Source organism: Bos javanicus, chromosome 8, assembly GCF_032452875.1.
Source record: "Bos javanicus breed banteng chromosome 8, ARS-OSU_banteng_1.0, whole genome shotgun sequence".
NCBI classification, from domain to species: Eukaryota; Metazoa; Chordata; class Mammalia; order Artiodactyla; family Bovidae; genus Bos; species Bos javanicus.
This window is the reverse complement of record NC_083875.1, coordinates 101,048,169-101,065,432: the sequence shown is the minus strand read 5'-3', so window position 1 is coordinate 101,065,432 and position 17,264 is coordinate 101,048,169. Positions and strand designations below refer to the sequence as shown.

Below are 17,264 nucleotides of genomic sequence, written 5' to 3'. Positions count from 1 at the left end.
GGGTTGGGAAGATCCCCTGGAGAAAGAAACGGCTACCCCTTCCAGTATTCTTGCCTGGAGAATCCCATGAACAGAGGAGCCTGGTGGGCTACAGTCCATGCAGTTGCAAAGAGTAGGACATGACTGAGCAACTAACACTTTCACTAGAGATGTCTTATTTTACAAATGAGAAATCGACACTTAGAGATGTTGTGAGACTTACTGTAGACCAGATTAGCTGGTGAGCATCAGAATCAGGAAGAAGTCCTCACCCACTCCATTGTTTTACTTTAGCAGAAGTGGGAACCCAAACTGGCTTGATTTAGGTCTTATTACTGGTCCTTTATTCTGCATAGATTAAAATCTCCTTTTAGTCTGTCAGAGTGCATATTTACATTCTTATCTAAATACTTACTGAATCATATAGACTTAATTACTGGTCTGCGAGCTGGTAAGTCTGCGAGCTAAGCATTCCCTTCACTTGGCTAATGAAGATGTAGCTGTCTTTCAAGAGATTAAAGACCACACTGGATGGAACGGGAGTGGCCCCCCAGCAGGCACCCAGGTGTATCGTTTTGGTACCCCTGGAAGGCATAGCTCAGTGCAGTGCCTTGCCTGTACCTGGCGTTCCAGTAATGTCTGTGAATGTGCCAATGAACAAATGAAGTATGTAATGAAGATGAACACCCTCTGTGCCTCTTTAGAGTTCAGGCTTGGCAGATTTGTTATGACTTCTTTTGAGATCACATGATAAGGTGAGGTTAATTTCTGAGATTTGGAACATCTCTTCTGTAGAGCAGCCAGTGAGGCCTCCTCCCACAGCCCCATCATCCTGTGATGTAATTGGTAGATGTGAAAAGGGCATGAATGTGGACTTCTCTTTTTAGCGTTGAGGGCAGTTTATTTTTGGAATCACTCTGTTTTATTTATGTGTTTGTTTCTTGGGCAGGGTGGAATTCTGTAACTCACTACAGAGAAATTTCTAATTATAGTGATTGAGATTTTGGAATAATGGACTTTAAAAAGTATTTGAGTTTTGTTTGATTATATTCTTGTTTTCCCCTAAATTCTTGCAACACATATTACTTTTCAAAAGAAGAAAGGGAAATCATTTATAGTTTTATCTATATAAATTTCACAAATATTTAAATTTCACAAAATTGTCATTCTTCACAGTTTGTTCCCCCCGCCCCCCGTATTTTTCTGTTTTCTCCAGTAATATGAAAAGTAGTCATCTTATTTTTAGTATGTTAACTACTCAATTTGGTGGTTTTTGAATCATGTTTAAACTTATTTTTGAAAATTATTGTTACAACTTAAATAGTATGCTTTGATTTGTGCCTAAGTAATAAAACAGATATTTACATACTTCTCTTGCCCCATTTTTAAGTCTTATCAATGCAAGGATTTTGGGGGCAGTGCTGTCACTTTTATTATGAAAACACTCATTATGAACCACAATCTTTCTTATGTGCCCACTGTATATACATGTATATTTATTGACATTTTAGTGTTAAATGTTTTCTCTTTTATTATCAATTCAATGATTTTAATTCCAGATTATTATTGTTTTTACAATAAATACACATTCAAGTCATTTTTGATGTTTGCTTTGTTTTATAACCATATGAAGAACAGTTACTTAGACTCAGTTATCTTTTGTATATTTTCAATGCTCGCTGCTAGTCTTTTTATTCTATTGTGGTTTTTATTTTTACTTTTTTCATGGCTTACTTGCATTTATATTTTCTTTAGGAAGGAAATGTGTATGTTGATCGTTCTGAGCTCCCACACCTTGGGACTGTTCTTTATTATCCCCTTATGAGAATTTAAGTATAGGTGGTTATAGAATTTTATGTATCTCAAACACTGTCTCCATGTAATGGAGACTTTTTTTCCAAATTGAAGTACAGTTGAAATAATGGAGATTTTGATTGGTTGTATTCTGTCCTTTGAAATTCTACAGCTGAGGTTTGGAAATACTGTATTTTCTCTCTTTCTCTCAGTATTTGTTTGCTTTTTGTTTACTTTTTATATTTTTAGAATTTAGAATTTTAACCCTGAAATTCCAAAATCTAACCTAGCTATATCTGAATTTTAGTTGATTTTAATTAATTCCTTTGTAGTTTATGTAAACTTGCATCAGTAACTTGAGGTCTTTCTTTTTAAGCAGTAACTTTTCATATACGTCAAGCTGTGTTACTTGAGCTTTGTCCTAGTCTTAGCTGGAAGAGTAGTTACGTTAGGAATTTTTTCCTGTATGTGCCTTCTTTCCCTTTATCTTATCTCAGATCTTCTCTGAGCACTGAGTAACTTTCCTAAGTATGTTTTCTGCTTGTCATTTCAGTTTTCTGAAATTTTTATACTTCATTTCAGTGCCTGCATTACTGCTTTTAATTCAGAAATGGCTTTTCATCCCTTTGGTGGCCACACTGATGGAGTTCTGATGATGTCCACTGTGTACTTAATCCCGGAACCAGTGAATATGCTACTTTACATGGCAAAGGGGACTTTTCATATGTGATGAAGTTCCATATTTTGTGTTGGGGAGATTATCCTAGGTTATCTGGGTGGACAAGAATCTTTAAATGTAGAAGATCGAGAAAGAAGTGTCAGTGTTAGAATAATGTCAGTGTGAAAAGGGCTTGACTTGACTGGTCATTATTGGCTTTGAAGCTGGAATGGGGCCAGGAGACAAGGAATGTGGGCCATCTCTCCAAATTGGAAAAGACATGAAAAAATTCTCTAGAGCCTCTGGAAAGGAACAGAGTCCTGCCAACACCTTGATTTAGCCCAGTGAGACCCACTTTGGACTTCTGACCTCCAGGACTATAAGATAATAAATTTGTCTCTTGAAGCTACTAAATTTGTGGCAATTTGTTATGTTAGTAATAGGAAGCTAATATAATTTCTATGGAGTTTTTTCTGGAATATTTTTTTTCTGTCTTTACAATGACTTTCTCTATTTTCAGTGCTTGTATCCTAACAAAGCACTTTGAGAATACAAATTAGAAATACAAATCCTGGCATTTAACCCCTTCTCCCTCTGCCCACCACCCCCCCCCTTTTTTTTCATATATCTGCTTCAAGGGGAGGCATTCTGTGTCATATGGCCATCTCCTCTGAGTTGCTTTCTCCCTGTTGTGTTTGCTAATTTTTTTCCTGTTTGCTTTATCCTTGTAACCATGACTACCTTAATGGCTTATAGTCCACCCAGGCATAGTTGAATTGGATACTTCCAGAGCTTGATGTGCATTTCTGCTTAAATCCATCAGGTCCTGAAAAAGTAAAGAAGTACTTTCACACTACCTTTTTGAATACCGTTGAAGATGCTACCAAAGTCTCTTTTGCTTATTCTCTAGATCTGCTGATTTTTGTAGCTGATAGGAGAAAAGATTTAATGCTTCTTTCAATTCAGTTCTATTGTACTAAATCTAGCTAAAATTCCAATTTTTTCCTCTGGCATTATCTTGCTAAGCTGCTTCAGTCATATCCAGTTCTTTACGACCCTATGGATTGTAGCCCTCCAGGCTCTTCTGTTCATGAGATTCTCCAGGCAAGAGTACTGGAGTGGGTTGTCATCTCCTTCTCCACAGGAGTTATTGACCTTTGTTATTTTTAATTCCTGGTATATTTTCTATTGCCTTAATATTTAGCTGGTGATTTTATTAAATATTGAATTCTTATCCAGAATATTCTTGGAATGGAATTTAAAATCTGAAATAGACCTTATGTATAATTTAGTCCAATTTTCTGATTTAATAGATGATAAAACCAAGGTTCAAACAAATCATGTAACTTATGTCATTAAATATGGTATGCTTTTTATGATATCACTACTCAATTTTTATAAGAGATAAGAGATGGCATAAAACCAGGTCACATGCCATTGCTAAGTAAACACTGGATGCCTTTAGAGGAAATTTGTCAGTTTTATTTATCTTAGTATACTGTGGCTTAAAAAGACAATTTATACTTTATATTGTAATTATTAATGATACAGTTTTTCTATGTGGGAAAAGCAATGAAGCTGTATATAACACTGCTTGACTTTGTTGGCAGTTGGCATTCAGAAATGTGAATGCTGTGAAATACAACATTTATATTTACATTTTAAAAAATATCCTTTGCAGAAATTCTTGAAATGTAAACATTTTTGAAATTAGCTTTAGTTTATTAAAGCAATCAATATGTATTTAGCATCTAGTCTGATAGTTGGATGCTATACAACAATTAACAAGAAAGCTAGACCCTCTGCCCTCATGATATTTAGTCCAGTGTGGGGAGATGTCAATAGATAAGCAGTTATTGTACATTGTGTGTTGTTATAGGTGTAATGCAGGGAACTATGGAGGAAGCACCTTGCCGAGATGTGGGAAGATCTTGGGAGAACAACTAGAAAGAATAGTATTCAACTGGTACATGAAGAATGAGTATAAGGTGAAACTGGGGGAAAGATTGTTCTAGGCCAGTGGTACTCACAGAATGGTCCTTAGACTAGCAGCATCAGTATCACCTGGGCCCCATCTCAGCTCTGCTAAATCAGAAATTCTTGGGATGTGGCCATCAAGCTGTGTTTTAAAAGCGCTCTGGATGCTGATGCAGAAAACTTCCGTTCTCAGTGATGCTGAGAACCAGAGGTGAAAGAGATTACAGTACATTAAACAGGTGAAGCAGAGAGCTTGAAGTCATTAATAACTTGAGTTGAGGCAAGAGAGGTCTGATAAAATGGTTGAAAAGTTTAGATCTTTAACTTATGTGCTCTTGTAAGCCACTGAAGCACTTTCAGTAGAGGAACAGTGTGAGCAATTTTGTCTTTTAGAAAGATCACTAGAGAAGAGATTAGTGCTAGGGAGAAAGAACACCTGGGAAACCGGCACAGTAGTATTGCTGGTGGCTGTGAGGGTGGAATAGTAAACAGGTTGAACAGACACTGCTGCTGCTGCTGCTGCTGCTGCTGCTGCTGCTAAGTTGCTTCAGTCGTGTTCGACTCTGTGCGACCCCATAGATGGCAACCCACCAGGCTCCTCGTCCCTGGGATTCTCCAGGCAAGAGAACAGATACTGGGGAAGAATTTATAGGATGTGGTTACTGATTGAATGATGAGGATGAGAGAAAAAGGAATTTCCCAGGTTTAGCACTCAGGCCACTGGAAAGCTAGAGGTCTCTAGCATAGGGTCGCACAGAGTCAGACACGACTGAAGCGACTTAGCATGCATGCATGCATTGGAGAAGGAAATGGCAACCCACTCCAGTGTTCTTGCCTGGAGAATCCCAGGGACTTCGGAGCCTGGCGGGCTGCCGTCTATGGGGTCGCACAGAGTTGGACACCACTGAAGCGACTTAGCAGCAGCAGCAGCCTTGGCAATAGAGACCACAGGAGGAACAAGCTGGGGAAGATTTTAAGTCTGAGCTTGGTTTTGAACACAGAGAGTATGTGATAGTCAGAGATAATGGTGGACAATTTGATATTTGCTTAAAGCACAGGAAAGAAATAGGGGTTAAATGTATAGGTATGGGAATATTTGGGCTCCTCAGGTGGGTGAGGGGTAAAGAATCAGCCTGCCAATCCAGGAGATGCAGCAAATGTTGGTTTGATCCCTGGGTCAGGATATCCCCTGGAGAAGGAAATGGCAGCCCATTCCGGTATTCCTGCCTGAAAACGCCATGGATAGAGGAGCCTGGCAGGCTACAGTCCTTGGCGTCACAAAGAGTTGGACACGACTGAATGACTGGGCATGGGAATATTTGAGATATATAACATAACTGAAATCTTGGAGGACATTTTTGAAAAATTAGTACAAGTGTGTTAAAGGAGAATGTAGAGTAGAAATAGTAACATTGCACAGAGGATTGGGAGTCTTGGAAATGACTGTGGAGGACCAGCCCAAGAAAGAGATCAGCGCCCAGGAGAATATGATGTCACGAGAGTCAAAGAAAGAGGATTTTATTAAAAAGAGGCTTCCAGTCATGTGTCTAATGCTCTGAGGGGTTAGTGTGGTGAGGACTGAAAAGTTTCCACTGGACCAGCCACCAGATTGGTGTGACTTTGGGAAGTTATGTGAAACTCAAGGATTGGCTAGAGTGGTTTTCATGGAGGGGTAGGAGGAGAAGCCATATGACAGGTAATTGAGAAACCAGTGTGTGTCCAGTGAGACACAGAAGAGAGCAATTGGCCATGAAGGGGAAGGAATCATCAAACCTGGAAGTGAACATGAAGTTATTGTAAGGCTTTCTTTCTGTCTTTGGTAGAGATTAAACCAGCTTGATTATAGATAGGAAAGATTCATGGGAGAGAAGAATGAGTGAGGGGGAGAACTGAAGATCTGAAGAAGAGAAAGGAAGCAGTTTGTAGAACAAGGTTCTGGAAATAGTAGGGATGGATGGGATTCAGAACACTTGGAGACAAAGGGTATGCCTTTTCCATTGTAACAGAAGGAGAAGGAAGGAGAGATTCTTGAGTAGTAATTTTAAAGGTAAGAGTTCCAATAAGTTTCCCCTTTTGGCAACTGCTGAGGAGAGATGGAAGGTGGGACTCAAAAGAGAATAATAGATAAGTTTAAAATAGTTACTGTGAAGAAGACACAGAATAATAATTAGGGAGAAAATCAGATTTCTTATGGCATTAAAGTCTCAACTGAGGCTGATTCTTTACCACCTGAGCCACAAGGGAAGCCCAAGAATACTGGAGTGGGTAGCCTATCCATTCTGCAGCGGATCTTCCCAACCCAGGAACTGAACCGGGGTCTCTTGCATTGCAGGTGGATTCTTTACCAACTAAGCTATCTGGGAAGCCCGCCAGGCGTTTCAGATTTCCTCTAACATTTCTCAGAAGCTTTGGCATAAGTATGGAGTAGTGTCAGTTGCTCAGTCATGTCTGACTCTTTGCAACCCCATGGACCACCAGGAGTCCACCAGGCTCCTCTGTTCATGGGATTCTCCAGGCAAGAATACTGGAGTGGGTTGCCATGTCCTTCTCCAGGGGATCTTCCCGACCCAGGAATTGAACCCGCATCTCTTGTTTCCTGCAGTGTCAGGTGGGTTCTTTACCATTACAGGAACCAGTTGTATTCATCCAAGACTGATGTTATTCTAAGAAATGGTTACAGAAGTACAGTGGAGCAAGTCGATTAAAAGATAAAGGTCTTGCTTCCTAATTTGAAATTGTAAAATTCAAGAAGGTCTGCCCCCTGCATTCGAAAGTGACCGTGGGCTGCCTGTGCCCTGGTCATTGATAGTGCAGGGAGAGGAATTGCCGAAAGCCTTTCCCCGTGTTTGGAAGGTCCATCCTGTCCCTTGCAAACCCTGGCGCTTTCACACATGCCTGTAAAAAATAAAAAATAAAAAAATAAAAATAAAAAAAAGGGTCTGAAAATGGAAGATTTTTTTTCTTAAATAAATGGCAAAATTTGCTCTGAATGAATCAATATGAGGCTACTTATAACCTTTATTTATCAAATTTAGTGTATATACTCATATTTTAGGGCTTCTAAGGTGGCACAAGTGGTAAAGAATTCGCCTGCCAATGCAGGAGACACAAGAGATGTGGTTCGATCCCTGTGTTGGGAAGATCCCCTGGAGTAAGAAATGGCAACCCAGTCCAATATTCTTGCCTGGAAAATTCCATGGAGAGAGGCCTTGCAGGCTACAGTCCAGGGGGTCTCAAAGAGTCGGACATGGCTGAGTGACTAAGCACACAGCTCAACATTCATGTTTTATTTTAGAACTTAATGTGTATCATTATGGAGTGCTGCCCCAAATTTTGATGGGGCTGTTATATCAGATAAGGATTATGTCCTCTATAACTGTGATTAAAACCAGCAAATTCGGGGGAACTTCCCTGGCAATCCAGTGACTGAGACTCTCTGCTTCCACTGCAGCGGGTGGGGGTTCCATCTTTGGTTGGGGGACTAAGATCTGACATCTTGGTGGCCAAAAGCAAAAACAAAACCAGAAAATGTTTAAATTCTGAAGGAAACCTGACCTCAGAGTCTTCAAGAAGAGAATATGTTCCTGTGTTAGCAAAAACAGTGGTTGAAATGATATACTATGGAACCTGAGATGGATAAAGAAAGGGGGGAGATACGTAATTTACTGGGAAAAAGTAGCATGCTTAAGGAAATAGATGGCTTCAAAAAACTGCTGTATTGGGGATCAAATGAGAAACTGGGAAGAATGGGAAGTGAGGGACTAGAATGTATAAATTGGAAAGAATGGGAAGAGTAATCCAAATGTAAAGAATATTGAATGTATCAATTGATTATTTCCAAAGGGAGACGGTTTTGAACAATTACAAAGTTCAGGATGTGACCAGGGGAGTGGGCAGCTGAGTTATAAGAATAGAAAGGCATGAGTGATGAGATCAAGAAACTGAGAAGCTAGAAAATTAGATGAGTTACCCAGAGTAATGGCAAGATTTGAAGTGGAATGAAACATAAATTCTCAGATCCCCAATGAAGGGTTCTCTGTGGCAGGTACATGAAATACCACGATGTGTAAGGCAAGGTCCCCACTCTCCCCGTGGAGTGTCATCTTTTTAAGAAACAAGGTGCTAAATAATTATACAGCATAGTAAGTGATGATTATAGAAGCATGATCTAAAGTCTATTGAGTATAAATGAGGAAAGAGACCCTAGATGTCTGGACAAGTCAAGAGACTAACCCTTCAAGAAGAATCTCACTTTTTTGGAGGTTTCTGTGATTGGTAAACATTTATGCACAATCCACAGATATTCAGTAGAATATTTGATCAAAACTAGTGGTTAAAACTATATTTGCTTTAAAAAATTTGTATTTGCTACATTATTTATCAAATGCATTGCAAGATAAAAAGGTTGGTTGTGAGCTGTCTTCAAAAATTATTCTCCAATTTTAGGAGTCACAGGTACACTTAAGTCTTTAGGTAAGTTGATTTGGTGTGTAATTTTCTAGTTTCTCCTTCATGTTACTTCTTACTCTCTAATTTCATTGTAATAGTTTTATTGACTGCCTATATCATTCTGTTATAAACCTCCTCAATCCTTTTTGGATTCAATTAAGAGTTGAAGTAGTTAATAAGGAAATATATTCCAATTGAGGATGTTAAAAATAAGAAAACACATAATAAAACATTAGGACATCAGTCCTGGGTGTTCATTGGAAGGACTGATGTTGAAGCTGAAACTCCAATACTTTGGCCACCTGATGCGAAGACCTGACTCATTTGAAAAGACCCTGATGGTGGGAAAGATTGAGCGCAGGAGGAGAAGGGGATGACGGAGGATGAGATGGTTGGATGGCATCAACGACACAATGGCATGGGTTTGGGTGGACTCCAGGAGTTGGTGATGGACAGGGAGGCCTGGCTTGTTGTGGTTCATGGGGTCACAAAGAGTCAGACACAACTGAGCAACTGAACTGAACTGAATCACTCATTATCATTTTAAAAGATATACTTTAGAAAAGTGTCCAAATAGCAACTGCTCTTTGAAGGTTACACTAGGTAATATATTTCTTATGTCCTCCAAAAAGAAAAAAGTTCTCAAACATAGATGCATTGATGAATGCTATTCTGGGGTAAGTAGTTGTGGGGATAGACAGTGCTGACCACAGGAATGTTGAACAGCAAACGCTGGCTTTGGGCAAAGAAGCTTTGATGCATAGTGACCTCTTTGAAGTGTTGGCACTGATAGTTCCTGTGGGGACTTGACGTTACAAGATGCCTGACACAGATTGAACATGCTATGTGAGAACAGAAATGCAGAGTAATAGGGCAATAATACCCTATCTGTAAACCAACTGTGTTTACAGATTCCCTAAATAACAGGTCAAAATAGACTGCACTATGATAAATATTCCAGTTGCAACACTCTTGCAAAATTCTCATCTGTCTCATGTATTTTAAGCACGATTTCTGGGTCGTGTGGCTTTTCTAGTAGACTTCAATGATGTGCAACCACCAAGCACAGACCTTGTCATTTATTTAACTCCAACTCTCTTTAATCTTGAGGACAGTAAAACTGTAAGAAATCTTGGGGTTTCAGCATAATCATAGAACATTACACAGAGTCAGATTTTCAGATTCTTTGCTTATGGCTTTTTGGGGGCCACATTTACCATAGAACCCTTGCTTTATCTATACATCTTTAGATTTGGATCTGTGGTTTTTCGCTTTTTCTCATCTTTCTTCCTTTCTCTTTTAGTTCACAGCCATGAATGAGCCACAGTGCTTCTACAATGAGTCCATCGCCTTCTTTTATAACCGGAGTGGAAAGTATCTTGCCACAGAATGGAACACAGTCAGCAAGCTGGTGATGGGGCTTGGAATCACCGTCTGTATCTTCATCATGTTGGCCAACCTCCTGGTCATGGTGGCGATCTATGTCAACCGCCGCTTCCACTTTCCTATTTATTACCTTATGGCGAATCTGGCTGCTGCGGACTTCTTTGCTGGGTTGGCCTACTTCTACCTAATGTTCAACACAGGGCCCAATACTCGGAGACTGACTGTCAGCACGTGGCTCCTGCGTCAGGGCCTCATTGACACCAGCCTGACGGCTTCCGTGGCCAACCTCCTGGCCATTGCAATTGAGAGGCACATTACAGTTTTCCGTATGCAGCTCCACACGCGGATGAGCAATCGGCGAGTGGTGGTGGTGATTGTGGTCATCTGGACCATGGCCATTGTTATGGGGGCTATCCCCAGTGTGGGCTGGAACTGCATCTGTGATATTGAAAATTGCTCCAACATGGCGCCCCTCTACAGCGACTCTTACTTGGTCTTCTGGGCCATTTTCAACTTGGTGACCTTTGTTGTCATGGTGGTTCTGTACGCTCATATCTTTGGCTATGTTCGCCAGAGGACTATGAGGATGTCTCGGCATAGTTCTGGACCCCGACGGAATCGGGACACCATGATGAGTCTTCTGAAGACCGTGGTCATTGTGCTTGGTGAGTTACCGTAAACAAACCAGATCAGTTCACGGTAGTGATAAAACAACAGTGTGAACATGCATGAGTGTGAGCATTCCATGCAGGAATTACAAGGGGACAAGGCATCTTTATAGCAAATGTTTATGGTAAAGTCAGCATCCCAGTCTTCCTAGAATTACAGAATTGGTCTCAGGGAAGTAATGTCTTAGTGATGTGATACAAATGATGATGATGGGGAAGATCTTATTGACAGGTTTGGCTATCGAGTATTGACAAACACCTGCTTTTGAAAGGTTTTATTACAGCCCAAATTATGGAACTTTTGTCCATCGTCTATTTATTACAGATTCCCAGAAAGTATTTTTAGTCTCTTATGAATATTCTTTCATATATAGTCATTTTTATGAGTCTATTTCCTAATAAAACATCTTTCACATTCAGTCATTGCTACTGCATGCATATAGGTAAGTATACCAAGATTTTTATATATTTATTGCACAAAATTGTTTAGAATTAATGCCATCTGTGACAGTCATCTTTATGAAAACTCATTTTTTTCCCATTAATTGTCTGTTTTTAATTGTTGTTTAGTTGCTAAGTCATGTCCGACTCTCTGCGACCCCATGAACTGCAGCATGCCAGGCTTCCCTGTCCTTCACTATCTATCTCCCAGGGTCTGCTCAAACTCATGTCCACTGAGCCTGTTTTTAGTGGTGAAAGTTAATTCATCTTTCAAGGTGAAAAACGGTTTTATTCTTTTATGTGATGTATACTGGAATAATTTTTGTCTTTAAATAACTATTATTTTTCCTGGATGAAAAATTCATGGTTAGTGATCCAGAGGAATATATTTATTCATTTATGTTTTCAGAAAAGAGTTAAAGAACACCTCATAACTTCCAGGCCTTGTGTTGACTCCTGGAAATGTGTCTATGAAGAAGAAACACACAGAATATTTCTTTTGAAACTTGGGGGCCTATTTTAAAAGTTCATCCACTGAGCATTTTAAGTAATTACCCTCTGTAATTACATTTTCTCCATAGACTGTATTCAAGTTGCTGTTTCATCACATTAAATTTTTTTTTTTAAATATTAAGCATTTCATCTTTCTCCATGAAAATTCAGTGGCAAGTTCCTCTATTGCCTTTTATTCCAGTTTGTAAAGCAGGGTTGAGTGGATGGAACCTGGGATTATGTGGATCCTCTGAAACGCTGGGAGCTACGTTAATTTTAGCTATGGGAAAGAGAGCCCTAATTATGGCTCCCAGGATAAAGACCAGGTCTCGGGATTGTCGACACAACTAAAGGCCTGACACTATGACTAACTGGCACATGTCGGTGGTACACATGACCTACCGAGGCCCCCGTCACCTCAGATGTGAAATTATCTTTTTCCATCAAACAAAGTTCAATTGAAGTACAAAAATGGTTTCCATCTGTGTTTAATTATCAACAAAAGCCCTGTGCTTTCCTGTGCTTCAGATATACATTCTCCATGGTAGGGATGAAACTTGTCTTTATTTACCATAGATGGTGTTTTTTTTTATTATTATTAAATACCATGAACTATTTCACTTCTGTATTGACTCAGGTATTCGTTTACTGCTGATCTGAGTGTTGGTTGAAACTTTTCATATGCATACACTTTTTCTACTATTATCTCAAGTATTGCTCATAGTTCATAGAACGACCAACAGAAAATAACTCCTGAACTTGGACTATGAACCTGCCAAGTTCTTGCTTTAATTTTGACCTTTGTATAATGCCTAGCATTTTCCAGTGTGTAATATGCTCAATGATTCATATAAAGTTAACTTTTGGGCCTGATGGGGTGATTTTGCAGGTTAAATGAGAACTACTTTGAGGATTTATGAAGCAGCAGTTTCAGGGCACAATGGTCCTAAGTGGCCCTTCTGCCCCACTGCACCAACCCCTAATGTGAAAGTAACAGATATCATGCTACCCTCTAAGGTCAAACTGGTGAACTCTACAAAGATTGAGTATATGTGGCTGCCTCTGAAATAAGTGGCACTATTTCTATAGGTGTATGATGGAGGAAGTTTTAGAACATGGAAAACGTCAATCAGGGTGATAGGTGAAGAAACTTGGTGAGACAAGATAATGTATGGGATTGTAGTAGAAGAAGGAGAAATTTGAAAAGTGGACTTTAGACTTCTGGAGAAAAGGGGCAAGAACGGGAGAATAGGTAATTCATAACCCTAAAATTCTGGGGTTTTTATCAATGTGGTGCCTGGATCCCATTCACACAACATACTCCCCTGCTTGAATTTTATGTAGTCATGATTGCCAAGAGATAAGTTGGTCTGTAGGAACAAAAATTCTAGTCTACTTGAAGCTCTTCTCATTGTAAATTAGGTTATTGACAATAAGGTATTTTTGTAGTACACATTTGGGTTTTTAATATGTCTTCTCTGCCAAATTGTCAACTTTGCAACTTTGGGCAGGGATTGTAATGATGTGTTATCCACTTTCTCCACATTTCCTCTTGTAGGATCTGGTGCAAAGTAGGTGCTTGTCAAGTAACTGTTGAATAAATGAATGTGGTGACAAAACCAAATTTCTGAGCCTTCAAAACTGAGGACCAGAAGAAAACAGAGTGAATGTACTAAGTTGATGCCATTTGTTCAGTCGTGTGGCAGAAGCCAAGACTGGTTACATCCCTGTCACAATTTATGCCTTCCCATCAAATATTTACTACAGCTAGGAAAGTGACCACAGTGGCTGCTCAATAAATAATGCTTACCTTATTCATTTATTCTGGTGATGACTGGTTTGATTTAACTGTGTCAAACCTTCGGTTTGTATTTCACCATGTCAGAGTGATCTCTGGCTTTTAGACTTATTCAGTTCAATAAACCAATGTTTATTGGTTATTTATCCTTCAGTTAAAAGAATTTGTTGGTCGACAAGTCAAATTTCTAGGAGTCAACATAAAATAAAAGGGTCTTTGAGATTTATGATGGCAATACCAGGAGCAGTTTTGAAGCACAAGGTTTTGTATAAGCTGCTCTTGAGTGAGTATTGGATCTTAATAGTTTTATTTGTAAAACACATAGAGCATTTAAATCAGGTGCCAAGCTATACTGTGCCTTAGAAATGACTTTTTGTAAAGAGCATCCCTGAGAGTTTTCCCGGTACCATTATCTTATTTGTTAGCTTCATTTTCCAGATTTGAAAACTGAGGCACAGGGACATTAGGTAATTTGCCCAAGGTCACACAGCTCGTTAAGTACAGGGACTAGGATATTTTCAGGCAGTCTGTTTCCAGAGCCCACGTGTTTTTCACCTCCATTCTATTCCTGCCTCTGTATTACCAACAACTACTGGAACATGCTAGATGGAGATACAAAGCTTGAGCAGCACTGTGCTGGTAAATCGAAACATTGTAATCCTGTTTGTTTCTGTTGATACTGCCTAGTTGCCTGTGCTCTATTTCCTGGGTAGAAGAAAGCTTTCAGGGAGCATGCCTTTCCTCCTTTTCCTTCTAATGATGATGCTTAAGACTCTCATCTCATAGGCTCTTTTTCATTGTTTGGTGTTGGAGCGCCAGGCGCTGACTACTTCTGATTGAGGGAGTGTTTAGTTCAAGGTGTAGTTAACTTGAAGGTTCATTGTCCTAGCATGAGGTCATGTTATCCTTTCCCCAGGCTTGAATTCTCCCCCCTTGACATTTTACCAGAAATTCCTTTTGAGTCTGTTCCACAGTTGATTCAGAATGGCAGTCAAGTTCTTCCTTATTTGACCACAGTCTATCTTGAGTTATAAGTCCTTGCCTTTCTTGCTCTGTTCTTTGTGATGGAGACACGTCTGTTGGGGATAATTAGAGAAGAGGGAAACCAGGATTTGGAAAGAGAAAATAATGGTTATGGTGTGGAGGTTTTTGCATTGTAATCGTGGGAGAGAGTGAGGAACATAAAGCAAAATAAATCCAGGTGGAGCTTGTCTCTGGGGAAGAAGAGAGAGACACTGTTTTTCTAGTTGGATCCCTTCTGGCTTGAAATGATCACCACTGAAGCTAGACGACTGCTTATTACTGATGTACCCTGTTCCTTACACCAGGGAGAGCCCACTGTTTTCTTGTTACTGTGATGAAAGATAATTCAGCAAATACCTTATAAGCAAATCATCATGTACTTCTGTGTTCAATTTAATTCAACAAACATATTGTTGAGTTGTTAAATATGTACTAAGGGATAAAAAGATGAATAAGGTAAACACCATTTTTTAAAAATTGAGACAACATTGGTTTATAATATTATGTAAGTTTCATGTGTACAACAGTATATTTCTACAGCATGCTCACTACCAAACTTTTAGTTTCCATCTATCACCATACTGTTGATCTCTCTCATCCATTTCACCCTCCTCCCTACTCCTTCCCCTCTGGTAACCATTACTTTAATTCCACAATAAGTGAAATCATATATTTGTCTTTCTCTGGCTTACTCCACTTAGAATAATACACTCAAAGGTCCATCCAAGTTGTAAATGACAAAATTTCATCTTTTTTATAGCTGAGTAGGAAAATTCTGAAAGATATGGGAATACCAGACCACCTGACCTGCCTCTTGAGAAACCTGTATGCAGGCCAGGAAGCAAAAGTTAGAACTGGACACGGAACAACAGACTGGTTCCAAATAGGAAAAGGAGTACGTCAAGGTGGTATATTGTCACCTGCTTATTTAACTTACATGCAGAGTACATCATGAGAAACGCTGGGCTGGAAGAAGGACAAGCTGGAATCAAGATTGCTGGGAGAAATATCAATAACCTTAGATATGCAGATGACACCACCTTTATGGCAGAAAGTGAAGAGGAACTTAAAAAGCCTCTTGATGAAAGTGAAAGTGGAGAGTGAAAAAGTTGGCTTAAAGCTAAACATTCAGAAAATGAAGATCATGGCATCCGGTCCCACCACTTCATGGGAAATAGATGGGGAAACAGTGGAAACAGTGTCAGACTTTATTTTGGGGGGCTCCAAAATCACTGCAGATGGTGACTGCAGCCATGAAATTAAAAGATGCTTACTCCTTGGAAGGAAAGTTATGACCAACCTAGATAGCATATTCAAAAGCAGAGACATCACTTTGCCAACAAAGGTCCATCTAGTCAAGGCTATGGTTTTTCCCGTGGTCATGTATGGATGTGAGAGTTGGACTGTGAAGAAAGCTGAGTGCGGAAGAATTGATGCTTTTGAACTGTGGTGTTGGAGAAGACTCTTGAGAGTCCCTTGGACTGCAAGGAGATCCAACCAGTCCATTCTGAAGGAGATCAGCCCTGGGATTTCTTTGGAAGGAATGATGCTAAAGCTGAGAAACTCCAGTACTTTGGCCACCTCATGCGAAGAGTTGACTCATTGGAAAAGACTCTGATGCTGGGAGGGATTGGGGGCAGGAGGAGAAGGGGATGACAGAAGATGAGATGGCTGGATGGCATCACTGATTCGATGGACGTGAGTCTGAGTGAACTCCGGGAGTTGGTGATGGACAGGGAGGCTGGCGTGCTGCGATTCATGGGGTCGCAAAGAGTCAGACACGACTGAGCGACTGAAGTGAACTGAACTGAGTATTCCATTGTGTCTGATACTACATCTTCTTTATCCAGTCATCTGTTGATGGGCACTTGGATTGTTTTCATGTCTTGGCTATGTAAATAATGTTGTATTGAACATAGAGGTACATATATCTTTTAAAATTAGTGTCTTTTTATTCTTTGGATAAACACCCCAGAGTTGGATAACTGCATCATATGGTATTATACTTCTAATTTTTTGAGGAATCTCCACACTGTTTTTCATAGTGACTGTACCAATTTCCATTCCCACCAACAGTGTAAGAGGGTTCCCTTTTCTGCACATCTTCTCCAATACTTGTTATTTCTTTCTTTTTGATAATAGTCACTCTAACAGGCAAGAGGTAATATCTTATTGTGGTTTTGATTTGCATTTCTCTAATAATTAGTGATCTGAACATCTTTTCATGTGTCTGTTGACTATCTGTCTTCTGGAAGAATGTCTGTTCAGCTCCTCTGCCTATTTTTAAATCAGACTTTGTTGTTGTTGAGTTGTGTGAGTATTTTTTATATATTTTGGGTATTCACTCCTTATCAGATTTATCATTTGCAAGTATCTTCTACCATTCAGTAAAATGTTTTCATCCCTGGTGCCTCAGAGGGTTAAGTGTCTACCTGTAATGCAGGAGGCCCAGGTTCGATCCCTGGGTCACGAAGATCCCCTGGAGAAGGAAATGGCAACCCACTCCAGTATTCTTGCCTGGAGAATCCCATGGATGGAGGAGCCTGGAAGGCTACAGTCTCCCGTGTCACTAAGATTCGGACGTGACTGAGCAACTTCA

The 17,264-nt window shown here is 39.7% G+C and overlaps 1 protein-coding gene and 1 non-coding gene across 6 annotated transcripts in view; both read left to right on the top strand.

The window, feature by feature from the left end:
- LPAR1 (lysophosphatidic acid receptor 1) overlaps nt 1-17,264 on the top strand; it is a 167,798-nt gene that overhangs the window by 87,996 nt on the left and 62,538 nt on the right. For all 5 annotated transcript variants that reach the window (XM_061426474.1, XM_061426475.1, XM_061426476.1 and 2 more), the window contains one exon: nt 10,161-10,908. In XM_061426474.1, coding sequence (XP_061282458.1) covers nt 10,161-10,908 — 748 coding nt within the window. The remainder of the gene's footprint in view (nt 1-10,160; nt 10,909-17,264) is intronic.
- Nucleotides 7,168-7,300, top strand: LOC133253532 (small nucleolar RNA SNORA71). Its single transcript, XR_009738322.1, has one exon. It is a non-coding gene; the product is annotated as a small nucleolar RNA SNORA71 (small nucleolar RNA).